This window comes from Canis lupus, chromosome 4 (genome assembly GCF_003254725.2).
Source record: "Canis lupus dingo isolate Sandy chromosome 4, ASM325472v2, whole genome shotgun sequence".
NCBI lineage: Eukaryota > Metazoa > Chordata > Mammalia > Carnivora > Canidae > Canis > Canis lupus.
Window position 1 is genome coordinate 29650315 of NC_064246.1, and position 19909 is coordinate 29670223.

Here is a 19909-nt window from a genome sequence, read left to right on the forward strand (position 1 = left end):
TTAAATTTTAAAAATGCTTAAAAAAACTAAAAATCAGTTGTGTTTCTGTATACTGGCAGTGAACAATCTGAAAATAAAATTAAGATTCCATTTATAATATCAAAAAGAACAAAAAGATAAATTTAACTAGGTCTTACAAGACTTGTACACCGAAAAATACAAAAAAGAGAAAACATCCTGTGCTCATGGATTGGAAGATTTGGTATTATTGATATAGTATAGATATATACTCTGCAAATTGATCTGCAGTTTTAGGCTAATCCCTATAAAAATTCCACTGCCTTTTTGCAGACCTGGACAAGGTGATCTTAAAATTCATATGGCATTGCAAAGGGCTGGTCCCCCAAATAGCCAAAACACAGTCTTGGAAAGAACAACTAAGTCAGGGATCTCACACTTCTTGATTTCAAAAATTACTACAAAGCTACAGTAATTCAAACAGTGTAATACTGGAATAAAGATAGATATATAAATGGGATGGAATCGAGAAACCTAAACATCTGTCCTGACTGATTTTTGACAAGGGTACCAGAACCATTTGATGAGATAAGAATACTCTCTTCAACAAATAATGCAGGGACAACTGCACATCCACAAACAAAAGGATGAAGTTGAAGACCCACCTCACACCATATACAAAAAACAATCCAAAGTAGATCAAAGAACTAAAGGTAACAGCTAATGCTATAAAAATCTTAGAAGGAAACAGGAATAAATATTCATGACCTTGGATTTGGCAATGGATTCTGATATGACACCAAAAGCATAGGAAACAACAACAACAAATAGTTAATAGGACTTCATCAAGATTAAACTTTTGTATTTCGAGAGATACTGTCAAAGTATAGAGACAGTCCACAGAATGGGACAAAATATTTGCAAGTCATAGATCTGATAAAAGCCTTTATGTATCCACAATACATAAAGATCTCTTAACCACTCAACAACAAAAAGACAACACAGTTTTAAAAATGGGCAAAGGACTTGAATAGACATTTCTCCAAAAAAGACAAATGGCCAAGAAAACACAAGCAAAGATGCTCATCATGATTAGACAAATGCAACTTAAAACCATAGTGGGAAAAAAAAAAAACCACAGTGAGTTACCACTTCCCACCTAGTATGATGGCTATAATCAAAAGGACAGCTGGTGAAATGTGGAAAAATCAAAAACCTTAAATACATACTGTTGGTGGGAGCGTAAAGTGGTATAGAGAACAGTCTGGTGGTTCCTTAGAAACTTAAACATGGAATCCGTGTTTGACTCAGCAATTCCATCCCTAGTTATAGACCCAAGAGAAAAGAAAACATGTCCCCACAAAAACTTGTGCCTAATATTCATAGCACTATTCATAATAGCCAGAACGTGCAAACAAGCCAAATGGCCATCGACTGATGCCTGAGTAAAATGTGGCACAGCCATACGACGGACTATCACCAGCTGCGAAAGGGAATGAAGCAGTGATCGTGCTCCGACGTGGAAAACACTATGCTCAGTGGAGAAAAAAGCTTGACACAAAGGCCACATACTGTATGATTCCATTTATATGAAATGTCCAGAATAGGCAAGTCCATAGAGACAAGCATATCTGAGGGATGGTGGGAGGAGGAATGGGAAGTGACTGCTTATAGGTACGGGGTTTCTTTGGGGGATGATGAAAATGTTCTGGAATCAGCGTACAACTATGTGAAGCCACTGACTTTATGTGGTTTTAAATGGTTAAACATTTTGAAATTTATGTTGTGTGAATTATACCTCAGTAGGGAACTGTAAAAAATTGCACACAAATTTGCACATCTATGCCCTGGGGAATCTCACTAGACCGTGGATCCTGATCAGGAGGTCTGGGTTGGGCCCCACAATTCTGCATTTCTGACGGGCTCCCAGGTCATGCCACTGCTGCTCATCAGTGGCCACATTTTGAGTGGGGAGGCTACTCTGAGGGCGTGTGCACCTGTCACCATACCATCCCGGGCCTCAGCTGCCTCACCTGTGAACCAACTCCACCCTGTGTGCCCCTATAAATGAGGAGGGCAGAAGCACACCCCCCCCCCCCCGAGGGTCTGCAGGTCTGCACCTGCAGGAGGCTGTAGCCTCAAGGGTGGGACTGGATGAAGAAGGGGCTGTGGCTATAGGGGTCACGGGCAGCGGATGCAGCGGGGACCAAGGGAGTAGCTCTAATTTTGCACAAAGTTGAGGAAGGCAGGCCAGGATGCAGGGTTCTGCTCTCAGAGGATGGCTGTTCCACAAGGTGTCACTTCCAGCTGCTGGGTGGCTCTGGCTCCAGTGCTCCAAAGTGATCTGAAAGGGAAGGGGCAGCTCAGGGGCACTGAAAGTCCCCTGCCCTCCCCCACCCCTCCCAGTGCCCCCCCAACTCCCATGCCAGGGATCACAGGGCACAGGGAGGGAGCGGAGGCAGCCCCCCTGATGCCCATTAGAGGGTTTTGTAGTGGCGCAGGAGGGGTTTCTTGCAAGGGACCTGAAAGGAGCCCAAGAGCTTTAAGGGGGGCACATGGCCCGGGGACGAGGCAGCAGCTCCGTGTCCGGAGGGTGTGAAGTGGGCCCTGGGCAACCTGCACCAGCTCTTCCAGAAGCCCGACCAGGTGCCAGGCTGCAGTGCCCAGGTGGGGCTGAGCTGGGGGTGCCGGTCCCCTCCGCCCCGGCGGGCACCCATCCCCAGCCCGAGGCTGTCCCCTCTGCCAGGCCAGCAGCTCACCGTCTCCGAGGAGGTCGGGCGTGGGGCTGAAGGGCCCCGGGGGCAGGTTCCAGGCCAGCTCCTCCAGCTGACCCAGCAAGCCTTTCACTTCGGCCTCCAGATGCTCCACCGTCTTCTCCACCGTCTGGAACGAGAGATGGGAGCCGGGCAGGGGCGCAGGGAGGCGGGAGGAGCGGGGAGGAGCGGGGAGGAGCCGGGAGGAGCGGGGAGGAACGGGGAGGAGCGGGGAGGAAGGGGGAAGAGCGGGGAGAAGCGGGGAGGAGCGGGGAGGAGCGGGGAGGAACAGGGAGGAGCGGGGAGGAGCGAGGAGGAAGGGGGAGGAGCGGGGAGAAGCGGGGAGGAACGAGGAGGAAGGGGGAGGAGCGGGGAGAAGCGGGGAGGAGCGGGGAGGAGCGGGGAGGAACAGGGAGGAGCGGGGAGGAGCGAGGAGGAAGGAGGAGGAAGAGGGAGGAAGGGAAGGAGCGGGGAGGAAGGAGGAGGAAGAGGGAGGAAGGGGAGGAGCGGGGAGGAAGGGGGAGGAGCGGGGAGGAAGGGGGAGGAGCGGGGAGGAGCAGGGAGGAAGGGGAGGAAGAGGGAGGAAGGGGGAGGAGCGGGGAGAAGCGGGGAGGAGCGGGGAGGAGCGGGGAGGAGCAGGAAGGGGGAGGAAGAGGGAGGAAGGGGAGGAGCGGGGAGGAAGGGGGAGGAGCGGGGAGGAGCGGGGAGGAAAGGGGAGGAGCGGGGAGGAGCGGGGAGGAAGAGGGAGGAAGGGGGAGGAGCGGGGAGGAAGGGGGAGGAGCGGGGAGGAGCGGGGAGGAAAGGGGAGGAGCGGGGAGGAGCGGGGAGGAAGGGGGAGGAGCGGGGAGGAGCGGGGAGGAAGGGGGAGGAGCGGGGAGAAGCGAGGGGAGGGAGGAACAGGGAGGAGGGGGGGAGGGGGGAGCAGGGAGGAGCGGGGCGCGAGGGCGGTGCGGAGTCTTGCTTCATTGGTCACGTCCCAAGGAGCCCGCAGCGACCCAGGAGGGGAGAACTGAGCGCCAGGGGGCCTGGGGCCTCCTAGTTCGCGGCCCCTCAGTTCCCCGGGGATTCCCCACCCCCACCCCCCTGCGAGCGCACATTCCTTTTGTCGCCCCGCCCCCTGGTGGCAGCTCCGCCAAATGACAGGCTTGGGATTTCGGACCGCTTGGGGCGGGAGGGTCCTCACTCCGTGGTGAACAACCCCATTAGCAGCCTGGGGAGACGCACAGATCCCCCCTCTCCGAAAAACACTTTAATTGGAAAAAAAAAAAAAAAAGCACGTAGGATTTCCGAAGACTCCTATTGCGTTAAAATCTCATTCAAGGGCTAAAAACTAAATCTTGGGATCCCTGGGTGGCGCAGCGGTTTGGCGCCTGCCTTTGGCCCAGGGCGCGATCCTGGAGACCCGGGATCAAGTCCCACGTTGGGCTCCCGGTTCCTGGAGCCTGCTTCTCCCTCTGCCTGTGTCTCTGCCTCTCTCTCTCTCTCTCTGTGTGACTATCATGAATAAATAAAAATTAAAAAAATAAAAAATAAATCTTCGGTCTAAAAATATCTCTTTATTTACTCATTAAATAACACGACCTAACGTCAGCTCTAACAACTACTGTAATTTTGACATAACTGATTACGAGTGACAGGTTGACACAGTCACAGCAACTGTAAATGGGATGAAATTCTCCGTGATTTCTATTGAGAACCAAGTCACGGTACCGGTAATACTACTACAGTTGGTTGTCTGTGCTTATCGTGAACGGGAATGCTAAATTTCAGTTAAAGGTTTGTGAAAATAAAGTGCAATTTTTTCCCCACACGAGTTTACAGGCCCCAGCTTACAAACCACAGCTGTAAAACCAGCCCCAGGGACTGAACGTCCACCGTGCCATCGTGCAATCACGCAGAGACCTCAGCTGAGTAGAAGCAGGGACCCGGGGGAGGCAGGGTCTGTTGAGGGCTGGTGAGCCCACAGCCCGGGGTGGGCCAGGGAGCAGGATTGCTCCCCCATCTCCCAAAGCAAGATTCTCCTGAGCCCTATGAAGCCACCAGCCTGGCAGGTGGTCCCGAAGCTGCATTTCCTCCCAAGCCGCCCTGATTACCTCCTCTATGACGTCTAACCGGTCGTGGACAGCCATGTGTCTGTCACACCCTGTGTTCCAGGCTGGGTCTCCATGGGAGGGCACAAAGGGTTCGGCAGCTGTGGGAACACAAGCTTTGTCACCGTTTCCTATGACACTGGAGACCCCTGTAAAGCCCTGGGCCCCATGACATGGGTCCTGAAAACAGTCACAAAGGGAAGCCAAGGAAGGCTGAGGGTGAGTGAGGATGGGGCTGCCTCAATCACTGGTCTCTAAGGCCGTCATATACCCAGGTGGGCTTCTTCCGAGAGGGGCTGCCTGAACTCGGTAAGGTAAGGAAGGGAGGGACGGGTCCAGCCAGCCAGGATGTGTGTGCAAATAGAGAGGCAGAAAATGGCACGGTTCCGTGTCCAAATCCTCAGGGGGTTGGCGTGGCTGGAAAGTGCAGGATGGATGGGAGGAGAGTGGGTCATGGAAACAAAGCCAGAGGCCCCAGTAAACAAACCATGATGCTTATTTTGGGGTTTATTTCAACAGAAGAGTCACATGGCCACATATGAATTTATTAAATCCAGAGAATGGATTGGAGGGATTTGTCTTTGAAGGCAGGGAGTCATTGCGGTAATCGGTGTAAGGAGCGACGAGGGGAGGCAGTGCAGTAGGAAGAGAGAGGATGAGGGGACACACTTTAGCGACCGCATTGACACTGGTGACTAAGTAGTAATACCGGACACCTAATGAGTACTTACTGTGTACCACATAGTACACTAAAAATGTGTGAACTCCATCAGTCTTTACGGCAACCTATTTATTATCCCCCGGTGGATGCACACAAGGGTGAAATGCTATGTCCAGTGTCACACGGCGAGTACGTGGAGGACCTGAGGTCCATCCTGTTCGGGTCTTGGTTCATCACTTTTCTCCTCCTTGGTTCTTCCGCACCCTGAGCCCTCACACCAGAAGTCTCAGAGGCCTGCTTCTGAGCTCAGGTTTCAGGGTTGGTGACCCCAAGACGCCCAGGGGATGTCAGAGTTGGCTGGAACCTTGGAGGACCCTGACTCTCAGGAGAAAGGCTACTGTCCCCAAAATGAAGCGCAGCAAGGAGCTTCCCTGAGGATGGCCGCAAGCAGCAGTCTAGCGAGGTGAGGACTAAGAGCAGCAGCAAGGTCACGGCTACCTTCCACCCCGGCTCTGTCCACCGAGCAGTGGAGGCAAAGCGAGGCCTAGAGGCTGTGGGACGAGGGAGGGAAGCGCAGTCGGGAGGTAGAAACGTGGAGCCTGGGGAAGCTTTTCCTGAAGCGTGGCTGTGGAGGAAGGGACAGCAGACCACACGGTCTACAGGATGTTTCTTGCTGTTTCTGTTCTTTTAAGTTGAAGAAACAACCAGGCTGATAACCAGCCTCCGGGTCAGGAGAGCCCAGAGGACAGGCTTGGGACCCAGCGGTGGAGAGGGCCACAGACGGTGCTCCAGGGAGGACGGGGCCCAGCAGAAGTGGGCAAGGTAGACCTGGACCCGAGGGCCAAGAAGCAGGGTGGGTTCTCACCTACGGGCCTCTACGCACTTGGTAAAGTAAGAGGGGAATCATTGGCCAGTAAGAGGACCAATAAATTCGGAGAAACGGAGGGAAGGAAGGGACCGGAGGGCTTGGTAAGATGATGGAGTGGCAGAAGGAATGAGTGGTGACAAACGTTGCAGTTTCCACTCTGAGAGGGGGAGTGGCTTCCTAGTGACAATATCAAGGCCGTGGCCATTGCCGTGGGCATCCGAGGCAGGGTGGGGGCAGGAGTCACTGGACTTGATCTACCTCGGTGCACCACTGTCGCACCGGTAAGGCCCTGGTGTTGGCAGGGCTGCCGGGGGGGCTTACAGAGTCGCCCAGAAGGCTGGCAGGTCTCGAGGCGAGGACGGACATGGTGAGCCATTCTGCTGGTGATGAATGACCTGCCCAAGGTCGCAAGGTGAGCAAATGACTGGACCCCGAGCACCCTGGCCCTCTCCTGCCCCGCCGCAGCGAGCTGGCCCTCCAGAGCTCTCCAGAGGCTCCCCCCACCCTCCCCGCCCTCGTGTCCTGAGATGTTCCTGTTCCAACTCCATCCGGATCCCAGCTCTTCCACTGAGGGGCGAGAACCAAGAGCAGAGACAAAACATCCTTCCACTAAGCATCTTTTATGGAAAGTAATTTGTTTCTATATTCTCCTTTTCATTGTTTCCCACCACTGAATTTAAGAAAGCCTCTTCAAAAGACAGTGGTCTTGAGGCACCCGGGGGGCTCAGAGGTTGAGCATCTGCCTTCGGCTCAGGGCACGACCCCGGGGTCCCGGGATCGAGTCCTGCATCAGGTTCCCCGCAGGGAGCCTGCTTCTCCCTCTGCCTGTGTCTCTGCTTCTCTGTGTGTCTCTCATGAATAAATAAATAAAATCTTAATAAAAAAAAAAGACAGTGGTCTTGCTGCTTTGGGGAGGGGGCGGACACTACAATGGTACTTAGGTTATTTCTTCCTCTCTGCACCGCTGGAGTATTGATATTTTTAAAGGGAGTCTTCCAGATATCCGTACTGAAATATTTGGCGATGAAATGCTATATGATGTCTTGGATTCACTTCAAAGTAATCCAGGCCTGGGAGTGGGGGGAGGCCCGGGGTGGCCCAACGAGACGGGCCAGGATGGACAATTGTTGAAGTTGAGTGATGGGGACGTGGGAGTTCATTCTCTGCTCTTGGTTTGAAATTTTCCATAATAAAAACCAGTTGTCTGAGGGGACTGTTAACAAAAAGCGGAAGCCATCGTGGGCTGTCTGCGTGGAGGGGAAGTGTTCAGGGAGGAAGCGGGTGGCCCGAGGGACCCCACCTGGAGGCTTGTGCTCTGTTCTGGGCCCTTGATGGGCAGAGGCAGGTCTAGAGGGTGAAGGGCTGAAAGAACTGGGGAGCTCAGCTGAGAGAGGAAGGACGTCCTGGGGGCAAGAAGGGCCGCTCTCACCCACAGGGAGGGCTGTCCCGGGAGAGGGGGGCTGTCAGGGTGGGTCAGTGTCCACACCCCCCTCTGCAGGCTCCGCTCCCGGGCCTCTGGCCGCATCCCTCCCCCAGCGGCCTGCCCCCTCCCAGACCCAGCCGGGGCCAGGGGAGGCGGTCTGACCCGGCTGGCCAAGTGTGAGGACCCGCCAGCCCTGTAAGTCATGAACAACACGAACCTGCTCCCCTCCGTTGGCCTAAAACATCCTGTTTTGTACATGTCTGCAATGAGGTCGGACTTGGCTCTAGAACCCCTCCGGGGAAAAGGGTTGGCCGAGGTCGCTCTCCACATCACACAGCACTAATGCCTCACATCTGGACAGAACTGCGTCCTGGACTCCTCTGCACAAGTGTCCGTGAGCTCATCCAGGCCTCCCCGCGAGCTCAGCTGAGAGGGAAAGCCAGGGCGGGGCCCTCACTCCCGGAATGACCTCACTGGGAACACACTGGGGACCCCTGTTCTCACCCTGCTCGGCCACAAACTGGCGTAGGCCCGTTTCCCACGGGAAACTTGCCTCTCCTCCCCGAGCCTCTGCGGCCTCCCTGCTAACCCGGGGTGGGGAGGCCTGAGGCACTGCCCCCCGCCCTGCGCCTCCTCCCGTAGTTCGCACAGGATGCCGATCTGTCTTCCAGAGCCTGCTTCTCGAGAGGCCTCCTAAATTAGCTACAAGGACAGAACTGGTGTGAGGCAAAGACAAGTTGCTTCTTGGACCCGAAACTCCAGCAAGGCAGGAGGAGTTGGGTGTCTTCCATTCTCTTTGAGCTTCCTCGTCGTGGGTAGGGGCTTGGGGTAATGCCTGCTTCACGGGGTTGTTGGGACGCTCAAGAGTGGGGAAGGATGCAGGGCTGCCATGATCGTGCTGGAGGAGCCAAGGCTGTGGTTCCTCCGCTCCCGCCCTCCTTGCCCCGGCCAGTTGGGAAATGGACCTTCTTGGATGCCGGCTTGTTTTCCCTGGCCTGGCTCCCACTCAGGGCCTATGTGCATCCTGGAGGGAGGCCATGGGTGGAACGCAGCGCTCTGGTGAGAGCAGGCTGCGGTGGAGGCCAGGGGCCCAGCAGAGGTGCGGGGCTCACTTCTCCAGTTAAAGGGACATGGCCACCGGGGCCCCATCCAAAGAAGCAGGAAGTATGGCCCTCGTCCATACAGGCAGAGGAGTCCTTTTGTATCTGGGACTAGAACACTAAGAAAGCATGCCCAACTCAAATGATTTCTGTGATGACCCATCAGAGGTGCCCCTGGAACTCGCTGTGTGCGCCTTCTGGATCATCAAAGACATACCCTGCTTTGACCAGTCACATTTGTCACTTAGGGATTAACTGCATTTGACCACATTCAATATAATAGAATAATAAAATTTACCACATTCAATATTGGTTTGAAAATTTGTGGATTCATTTAAAACCATCAGTGGTTTTTAACTTTTTTTTTTTTTTTTTTTAAAGCAGAATACTATTTTCAAACAATTACATGAAGAACTCCAATATGTGGAACTGCTCTGGCTGAACCAGGAGAGAGAACCTAGAGCCCCCGCCCCCCAAAACAGCTCAGATTCTGAGGTACACCTTGGTTTCATTTTGCGAGAGACACATCCTCCTATCTTCCTTGGTCTCTGGTCATCTTCTAGATGGGGATCTAAGTCTTGCTGATCACTCAGAGAGCGTATCAGTGTCATTCCAGTACATTTGGTATCTGATTATGCCAGGTAAGGCTACTATAACAACGGGCCCCCTCAACTTCACATGATTTTTTCCACATTATTTTTTTTTCTCATCCATGCATTCAGAAGTAGACTGCAAAAGCCCACAAGGCGGAGAAGGTCTAAGAAGCCACCCAGGACAAACCTCTGTGCACGCGCTGTTGGAAGCACACAAGGTTGGATGTCAGAGAAGCAGTCCCACCTCCGAGGCTCTTTGCATCTGCCCTGCCAGGTCTACTTTGTAGGATTGCAGTGTTGATTTAAAGGGACTCATGCACTTGATGATGACTTGGAAGTGCCACGTAATGTGCAAACGCCATGTAGGGCATCTACCAGGGGAGCTGAAGGCCGAGCAAGGCAGGGAGTCCTCCCCAGGGCTCCACCTCTCCACATGGAGCCAATGCTCTGCTGGATCGCTTCAACCAATTCTCAGGATGGAGAGGCATCTATTCTAGGAATAAACCTATACAAGGGCCCATGAGATGTTTGGGAGGGGCTTCTCCCACAGGGATTCGGAGGCACAGTGCTGACCCAGCTCTCTGCCCTCTTATAAGCCAACCCCACTGGTTTCTTCACCTTTACAACAGGCATAACCATACTTCATATTCAAAGCTACGGTGGATTTTGTGATTGCTCATTATTCACCAAGCTTTCTGCTGAGTGCTTACGTACATCATCTCATTTGACTCTTTTAAGAGCTCAGTACTCCTATATCCCTTTTTTACAGATTAGAAAACCAATGACTGGGCAGCCTGGGTGGCTCAGCGGTTTAGCGCCACCTTCAGTCCAGGGCCTGATCCTGGAGACCTAGGATCAAGTCCCATGTTGGGCTCCCTGTGTGGAGCCTGCTTCTCTCTCTGCTTCTCTCTCTCTCGAATAAATACATTTTTTCTTTTCTTAAAAAGAAAGAAAACCAACTACCAAAGAGACTGAGTAACATGCTCAAGATTACACAGCTTGTAGGTGGTAGGGATGGGACTGAATCCTACCAGCCTGACAGGGTATACACTGGGCACTGGCAGTCATGTGACCTTGTGTAAGTTAAAGGCCTCCCAACTTGGGGTCTCAGCTGCATCCTTTGTAAAAGGGAACAGGGAGAAACTTGGCCTGTCTGACTCCACATTGCTTCTATCTCCCTAGCCACTGTGATCTATAGCTTAGAAACATTTGCTTAGCCAAGTACATAGGCATGTTAATCATTAAAGGAACTTTGTTTACAACCAAGATTTACAATAACTGCTTTCTTACCCAAAAGCTACTCCACTGGAGGAGGTACAGAGGTACGTACAGAGATAACTATGCTATGTTTAAGGTCTATGGGAACGACATGACCAGCTTCCTACACGCAAAGATCAACTGACCAAGGACAAAGAAGGTACACAACCTCTTCCTTTTTCTAAAGATTTATTTATTTTAGATGGGGGGGAGGGGCAGAAGGGGAAGGAGAGAGAATCTCAAGCAGGTTCTGCACTCAGTGCAAAACCTGTCTTGGGGCTCGACCCCAGGACCCCAAGATCACGACTTGAGCTGAAGTCAAGACTCAGACACTTAACCCACAGAGCCCCCCAGGGGCCCTCAAATGAGCTTTTTCAATGTCTACAAATATCAGTTACCTTTTGACTCCAACCCCTCCCACTTCTCCTCTTGCTAACATCAAAGAAGCTCGACTCTCATGCTTGGAGAGGTGGCTCTCTGGGACAATAGTCCACCAACTCCTCAGTTTGCTGGCTTTCCAAATAAAGTCGCTTTCCTACCCCAACATCTTACTTCTCAACTTACTGGCCCGTTGTTCACCGAGCAACCAAACTTGGACACAGTTACAAAATGAGGGGTTGGACAGGTATGGGGCAAAGGGGACCTGTTCACATACATGACACCTTGGCATTTGTCTTGGGGCCCCATAAGAGCCCAAAGGTGTCCTCAGATTGAATTATCTTTAATTGTTCACTCCCACAATATCCATTTTTGTAAAAAGAAATGCCATGATCCTCACAACAGCCCTTCGGCATCTTCCTCTTTTACTTGAAGAAGAAAGCAGAATCCCAGTGGAAGACAGATGGCCACAGGGATGTGGAGCAGTGGTGGACAGGGAGAGCATGCCCAGAGGGCCCTAAGGCAGGGGTGACAATTGGTAAAAGAACCAGGCCCTGGGACTTCCGATCCCTCTGATAGGAAAACAGGGAAGGAACTCATCAGAAACCTTAATTTTTAAAAAGAGCTCTATAAGTATCACAAGCAGTTAGCTTCCATCAATATATAAAGAGCTTTTACAGATCAATATAAAAAACCCCAGTACCACAATTGGAAAGTCTGAGACAACTGACAAGAATTAGTAGACATGACCAATATGGATATAAAAAACAAGTCCAAGCTCAGTAGTAATCAAAGAGATGCAAATTAAAGCAACAAACCATCTTAACATATTCTTGCATAACAGCAAACATTTCTAGATCTAACTACCAGTTTTTATAGACAATACGAGGGAGAGAACATTTGGATGACTTCTGGTGGATGCAATCAGCTGAAATCTAAATGTGGAGAACTTTATAGGACAAATAATCCAGTTGCTTCCACAAATACATTTTAAGGAAAAGGAGGGAAAAGACCTTATATATTAAAAGAGGGCAGCCTGGGCGGCTCAGCAGTTTAGCGCCGCCTTCAGTCCGGGGCCTGATCCTGGAGACCTGGGATCAAGTCCCACGTCAGGCTTCCTGCATGGAGCCTGCTTCTCCCTCTGCCTGTGTCTCTGCCTCTCTGTGTGTGTGTGTGTGTGTGTGTATGTTTCTCATGAATAAATAAAATATTAAAAAAATAAAAAATAGTTTCCAAGATCTATAAAGAACTTATTAAACTCAACAGCAAAGAAACAAACAATCCAATCATGAAATGGGCGAAAGACATGAACAGAAATCTCACAGAGGAAGACATAGACATGGCCAACATGCACATTAGCACATTTGAAAATGCTCTGCATCACTTGCCATCAGGGAAATACAAATCAAAACCACAATGAGATACCACCTCACACCAGTGAGAATGGGGAAAATTAACAAGGCAGGAAACCACAAATGTGGGAGAGGATGCGGAGAAAGGGGAACCCTCTTACACTGTTGGTGGAAACGTGAACTGGTGCAGCCACTCTGGAAAACTGTGTGGAGGTTCCTCAAAGAGTTAAAAATAGACCTGCCCTACGACCCAGCAATTGCCCTGCTGGGGATTTACCCCAAAGATTCAGATGCAATGAAACGCCGGGACACCTGCACCCCGATGTTTATAGCAGCAATGTCCACAATAGCCAAACTGTGGAAGGAGCCTCGGTGTCCATCGAAAGATGATGGATAGAGAAGATGTGGTCTATGTATACAATGGGATATTCCTCAGCCATTAGAAATGACAAATACCCACCATTTGCTTCAGCGTGGATGGAACTGGAGGGTATTATGCTGAGTGAAGTAAGTCAATCGGAGAAGGACAAACGTGTTCTCATTCATTTGGGGAATATAGATAATAGTGAAAGAGAATAGAAGGGAAGGGAGAAGAAATGGGTGGAAATATCAGAAAGGGAGACAGAACATAAAGACTCCTAACTCTGGGAAATGAACTAGGGGTGGTGGAAGGGGACGATGGCGGGGGGTGGCGGTGAATGGGTGACGGGCACTGAGGGCGGCACTTGACGGGATGAGCACTGGGTGTTATTCTGTGTGTTGGCAAATTGAACACCAATAAAAAATAAATTTATTATTAAAAAAATTATAATAAGAAATAAAAATAGGGATTCCCTGGGTGGCGCAGCGGTTTGGCGCCTGCCTTTGGCCCAGGGCGCGATCCTGGAGACCCGGGATCGAATCCCACGTCGGGCTCCCAGTGCATGGAGCCTGCTTCTCCCTCTGCCTGTGTCTCTGCCTCTCTCTCTCTCTGTGACTATCATAAAAAAAAAAAAAAAAGAAAAGAAATAAAAATAAATAAAAAATAAATAAAACAAAATAAAATAAATGTAACTGACCTATCAGCCAAAAGCAATGTGTGTACATTATTTGATAAAACAAAAGCAAATGTAACAACATGACACAATTAGGGGCATTTAAACACTGACTGCATATTTGATAATATTAAGAAATTATCATCTGGGGCGCCTGGGTGGCTCAGCCAGTTGGGCGATGGACTCTTGCTCCATTCAGGTTGTGGTCTTGGGGTCGTGGGACCAAGTCCCTGCATCTGGCTCTGTGCTAAGCAGGGAGTCTGCTTAAGATTCTCTCTCCCTCTCCCTCTGCCCCTCCTCCTGCTCTTGCCCTTTGTCTTTCTCTGTCTCAGATAAATAAATAAATCTTTTAAAAAAGAACTTATTTCCCGTTTTTAGGGTATGATAATGGTATTGCAGTTATGTTTATTCAAAAATTACTTCTCTTTGGGTTGCCTGGCTGGTTCTTCATCTTGGGGTCATGAGTTCAAGCCCCACATTGGGTATACAGATTACTTAAATAAACTGAACTTAAAAAAAAAAATGACTCATCTTTTAGAGATACTTAAGGAAATATTTATGGATGAAAATATATGACGCTTGGAATTTCCTTTTAAATTATTGGAGGGAAAGAAGAGAATGGGTGACAAAGGAAACACCACTGGCCGAGGAACAGTATAGCTGAAGCAGGACGGTAGGTACACGGGGCGCACTGTGCTGTTCTGTCTTTATATCCAAGAGATTTCATAATCAAAAGTTAAGGAAAACAATGGTAATTTGCCTGAAGTCTGAAAGATCATACACAAACATATGTGAACTCGGAGAGATTACATCAATACGTTTATGCTTTCCCCCTTTTAAAAAAATCTGTAGCAATGAGCGTGCATAATCAGAAAGGATGTTTAAAAAGGGTTTTAAATCAAAGTATATATATGGGTCATGACTAAAAGGGCCACCGTCAGCCACGTGTGGGTGGCAGCCAGCTCCTCCCTCCCCCTGGGGGAGCACAGCCTCGGCTTTGTGCCCTCAGCTCCTGGAGGTGGGGACTCGGGAGGAGGGCCAAGGGGAGGAAGGAGGAAAGGACTTGCTCCATGGGCTGTGTGCTGAGCCTAGTCCCCGCCACTCTTCACACGGCCTGTGGGGAGGCAGTTGTGGGCCTTCCGTAATTAAGAGGTGGGGAAACTGAGGCTCAGAGAGATCAGTGGAGCTGAGGGGATGAGAAAGGGAGCCTGCGTGTGCTGAATGCCGCGCTGGGCGCTTCTCTCCATCTCTGCAGCCAGCTCTGCAGGGTGGGCATCAGGGCATCATTTCCCCCAACTTACAGAGAGGGAAACACCGTCCCCAGGGGGAAGGCAACTCACCCAAGAAACTCAACCCGGGGCTGCGCAGGATCAGCACTAGCCTCCACCCTGCCCCTGGGTGCTCATTCCCGCAGCTGGCTGTGCCCCAGCAGGGTCCGGGGCGGGAGGCTTCCGTCTTAGCGCAGGGCCCTTCACCTGTGGGACTCCCACCCTCTGGCTCCGGGCTGACGGATGAGCACCTGGGGGGCAGGGCCGGCCGAGGGGCGGAGCCTGGGAGGTGGGGCGAGCACCTGCGGCCCCGGAGTCCGCAGCCGCCCCACCCGAGCCCCACCCGCGGAGGGGCAGCACCGACACTGCCGTCGGGGAGCGCGAGGCCGGGTCCCCAGTGCGTGCAGCGCCCCGAGGGCCCCTCCCGCCCGCCCCCAAGCCCCCCAGCTTCCCCGCTCCACCCCAGGCAGCTCGGACCCTCAGGGAAGATCTCCGGGAGCAGGGACCCCGGCCTCCCTCCTCACCCAGACCGCAGCGCCCTGGGGGCGCCAGACGGCAGGTGAAGCCGTGGCCTTTGTGCCGGTGACGCACGGCCCGTCACCCCAGGCCCGGGCGCCTCTGCAGGCCCTCGGGCGGCAGCTGGGGGTGCGGCGGGACGTGCGCCCACCCTGCCCCCTGCACCTCGGTCCCCGCCGTCTCCCGGGGCGTCGGCTCTCTGCGCCCTTCCTGCACCCTCGGTCGCTCTCAGCAACGCTCCGTGCGTGCGCCCTCGGCGGCCTGCCCCCCCTTCCTCCTCCAGCCCCGCGCCCCCGGGCCCCCCGACCCCCCGGGCCCCCACTCACCCGCGGCGCGCAGCAGGGCCAGGCCGGCCAGCGCGCAGAGCAGGGGCCGCATGCTGCCCGCGGGAGCGCACCGCGCGTCTGCCCCCGGCCGCGCCCCCGGCCGCCCCCGCCCCCGCCCCCGCCCGCAGGAAATGCTCCCGCCCGCGCCGAGATTCCTGGGCGGCTCCGGGCTCCGCGGCCCGCGCGACCCGCCCCCTCGGAGACCCCCCGGGAGGAGACGGGGGCGGACAGGGCTGGGCCCCGGGCACCGGGCCCCCACCCCGCTCCCGGGCGCAGGCCTTCCAGGAGCCGCACCCCGCGGACCCGCACCTGCGCCCCGAGCGCGCGGAGGGTGAGCCCCCCCCGTCCACCAGCGCCCCAGGCCCACGCGGCCTCCTCTGCCTTTTACAGACGCTCCCTGTGCTGCGAACGGGGTCGCGGCATTGGTAAAAAAAAAAAAAAAAAAAAAAAAAAAAAAAGGTACTTCTGCAAAACTCAAGGTAAAATCGTGGCTTTCCACGTAGATGGAAAATGAGCACGTGCTGGAGATTTTCTTTAACTCGCTCTTACGAGGGAACCAGTGAAGAGTGACAACCGGTTGCGAAGAACAGACGCGCATCCCTCCGGAGTGTTGGCAAGAACGCGCAGGTGGAGGCGGAGCCGGCGTCTTCCACGCTCGAGGGGAGAAGGCATCGAACCTCCAACAGGAGGGATTATTTGCGTATCTGCAGAAGGAGCTGTTTCGCATCGCTCTCTCCAATTTAGACTTGCAAAATGGCTTGAGGGCAAGGCAAGACCCAGAGCCCTACTAGCCTCAGAATCACGGTGCTCAGCACACACTGCAGCTCTGTACTCGATGGTGCTGGATAATCCCTGCAGGAGGGAGGAGGGAGGAGGGAGGAGGGAGGAGGGAAGGAATTCTCAGCCTCACCTGCGTCTGCCTCCAGGAGTTCATGGTCCAGGAACCACCACAAGATTAATGAACCGCAGCTCAGCTCCCACCGGTGTACTTCTACAGATACAACCTCTGATCTCCGCTGCACCCCCTTGGGGAGCACCCCTTCACATCCCTTCTGCGGATCAAGACTGAAGCTCAGAGATGCTAAGCACCTTGCCCACAGCCACGTGGCAGGTAAATGCAGGGTCAGGATTACAATCCAGTTTTACCACCCACAGGCCAGCCTTGAAGTAAGGATAGACTTACACGCTGCCCCCGAGAGCCGGGTTTCTTTCTCCATCTAAGCAAACCCAGAATAAGAGGTGGGTTTTTCAGTGAATTCCCAATCTTCACCTCCCCTCCAGTTTAGAACAGAGTAGTCGAACAGACACCCACCCAAACAGTGCAAAAGAAAGAAAGAAAGAAAGAAAGAAAGAAAGAAAGAAAGAAAGAAAGAAAGAAAGAACCGTGACGTTTAGTGAAAACAAAAATCGAAAGCTACAGCCCTACAATCTGCGATGCAGAGCTCTGAGTGCCTGGCCTGGCTGTGCTAGTCCACCAGGCGTCCCTCCCTGGGGTTCACTGGAGCCCTCGTGGGTAAGGGTCACCACTCTGCCTTCTCGGTTCCCCACTGTGGCCGTGTGGTTGTCCTCTACAGCCACCACCCTACCTGGGGACCCTCACTTGGTTACTTCCTCCTCCAGATAACAGCCGCAGGCACAGAAATTCCTGTTCAGAGTCAGCAGATCTGGGACAGAGACTTGGATCTAAAGCTCTCCTGGGGACTAGGATGCCCAGAGGAGCTGGCTCAGAAAAACTTTTTTCAGAATGCCAACAATTCCTCACACTTAGTAGAACATTCCTCAGAAGGTTAGCCAGGTGGGAAATTGTCAAAGAACAGCCAAACCCCACAACTCAGAGCAAGGGGGCTCCTTAATATTTTTGACCTTTGAAGAAAACACACCTACACTAGACTTTCTTGTGGTTGTAGAGTCACGAAGTGATAAAGCACAGACTAAAACCTGAAACTCCTGCCTGTCCCCGGCCCCTCCTGTCCCTGGCCCAGCCAATCCAGTCCAGTTCTCTCAGCTTGGCGGACTCTTCCAATTCTTTGTCTATCTATGCATTTGTACCCACAAACATATATACATGGGATAGAATAATAGATGTTTTGGGGATCCGCTTTCACATTCATGTTCATGACATTAGATCTTGCAGATCATTCTGTTAGTCCACAGAAACCCACCTCATTCCTTTGAAGAGTTGCAAAATATCTCATGAATGGATGCACCATCATCTGCGCAGACAATCCCCTACTGATGGACATGAAGCTTGTTTCCTTTTCCGTCCGATAGAAAGCGGGCTTCAATGAACATCCTTTTGTAGATATCTCTGTGTACACATGACACACTACGCACACACAGACACACATGTGTTTCTGAAAGGCTAGGTTCCTGGGAAAGGAATCCTTGAGTCAGAGGGACTTTAACATTTTGCTGGATATGCCAAAAACCCACTAAGCTCAGAGCACCAGGCAGGCCCTGAAAGCAGTGCTCCAAGGGGCCCCCAATTCTATCGTGGTTACCGCCCCCGTTGTGCTGCAGGGGGCGCCCTTGGCATAAAATACTTCTTGAGTGGCGCACCCAAGTCCCAGGTCTAGCAGCTAGGCCCATTCTCCAACTCCGGAAAATTTTTGATAATTTGATGATGAAGAATGTTACTTTGTTGTTTTTTCATTATGAGTCAAGTTGAGCTTTATTTGCCTCGTCAAATCCTTTTTTCCTTTTTTCTATGTTCCCTCTTGTTATACATTCTGTTTATTAATCCAATGCCTGTGATGAATGTTGGCAACGTTTCCTTCCATTCCTCCGCTGTCTTTAACTTTCTCTGCGGTGTCTTTCATCACACAGAAGTTTTAGATATTTAGGTGACCAAGTGTCTCAGTATGCTCTTTTACGGCTTCTAGGTTTTACAACTTGTTTATGATTCCTCACATCAAGACTATGAAAGTATTTTCCAAAACTTTTGCCAACTAGTATAAAGCCTTTTTTTAAGGTATAATCTCTGATCCATCTAGAATTTTTATGTGGTTGCAAAGAAAGTTTCAAACCTAAAATTTTCTCCTAAGTGGGCATCTAAATATCTCAATGCTCCTTTTTGCATAGCCACCAATCTGAACATAAAATAGCTATTCATTTCCAAATGGAGCTCCAGAAAAATCTTTAGCCATCAAGTCTGTCATAAGGTCAAAGAAACAAAAATAAAGATAAAAATCTTTAGTCATCAAGTCTGTCATAAGGTCAAAGAAACAAAAATAAAATAACAAAGAAATAAAAATAAAAAGATAAAATAACTTTATCTTTTCAGTAAGTACTGACACTATTATTTGATAAAATAAAAGAACCGTCCCAGACTAAAATGCAACAACAAACTCTGAGAGGTAGAAATAAAGGAAGAAAGGGACATCTCCTTCACAAGATAGCCACGTTGATCCCCCACAAACAGTTCACACAGGGGAGAGAGAAGAGAGGCCTTCCCTGATAGGCTAGGAATGGGGTAAAAATGCAACCATAGGACGCCTGAGTTGGTCAGTCGGGTAAGAGTCCGGCTCTTGTTCTCAGCTCAGGTTGTGAGTTCAGGCCCTGAACTGGGCTCCACACTGGAGGTAGAGCCCGCTTAAAAAAAAAAAAAAAAGATGCAACTACAGTCACTATTAGTTATCCATAGTGTGATCCATGCAAGGAAGCACAAATGAAGAGGCATTCTGAAGAAGCAACATGTTGCTAATAGCAGAAGGGTCCGTTGCTTTCTTAGAAAATCCAGCAGAAGCAGAAGAATGACCTGAATTACTGCGTGAACTGCTTGGACTGAGTGTCTGGAAATCCACTTAGTTCCACATACCGACAGAAATCAGCCTAAACACGCACAGGAAAACTTCTGGGCCGGGCGATATAAAGAACACTGTTAATATCCTCCTTCCAACATTCTCTAGAAATGACCAATAAAATTAAACATGGGGGAACTGGCACCAGTGCCGGGACCTAGGGAAACATGCCCACCACATGCCGGGCCTCAGGGCAAGCTGGCAGCCAGCTGGGCTAATGACAGTGAGGGGCATTGCGTCTCGTCACTCTGTGACTTGCTGACCTTCTGGGAGCCTGGTCTTGGGCCAAGGCCGCCCGGGGTTTTTCTCGGCTAATCCTTGTGCCAATAAACCTATAAGGTGGGTGTGCTTGTCTCCGTTTTTCCAATAAGACATATTTGGTCAAGGTCAGAGTGGGACTGACCCCGGATGGGAAGCAGGTAGATCTGAGTCTAAAACTCATGCTTTTAAGTAATACGGGGCCTCTTGACTCTCAGAACCCAGGCCACAAAGTAGGTAGTTCAGATGCATGAGGAGCGGGGGCGGTGAGTAA

At 51.5% G+C, this 19909-nt stretch overlaps 1 protein-coding gene across 1 annotated transcript; it reads right to left on the reverse strand.

Annotated features, from left to right (window-relative positions):
- Positions 1-1527: 1527 nt before the first annotated feature.
- Positions 1528-15671, reverse strand: PLAC9 (placenta associated 9). Its single transcript, XM_025434799.3, has 4 exons — positions 15578-15671; positions 4805-4902; positions 2718-2841; positions 1528-2302 (listed from the first exon to the last, which is right to left on the reverse strand). Exons 1-4 carry the CDS (start codon positions 15627-15629, stop codon positions 2256-2258), a joined length of 321 nt encoding a protein of 106 aa, XP_025290584.1. The 5' UTR covers positions 15630-15671; the 3' UTR covers positions 1528-2255.
- Between the last annotated feature and the right edge of the window lie 4238 nt (positions 15672-19909).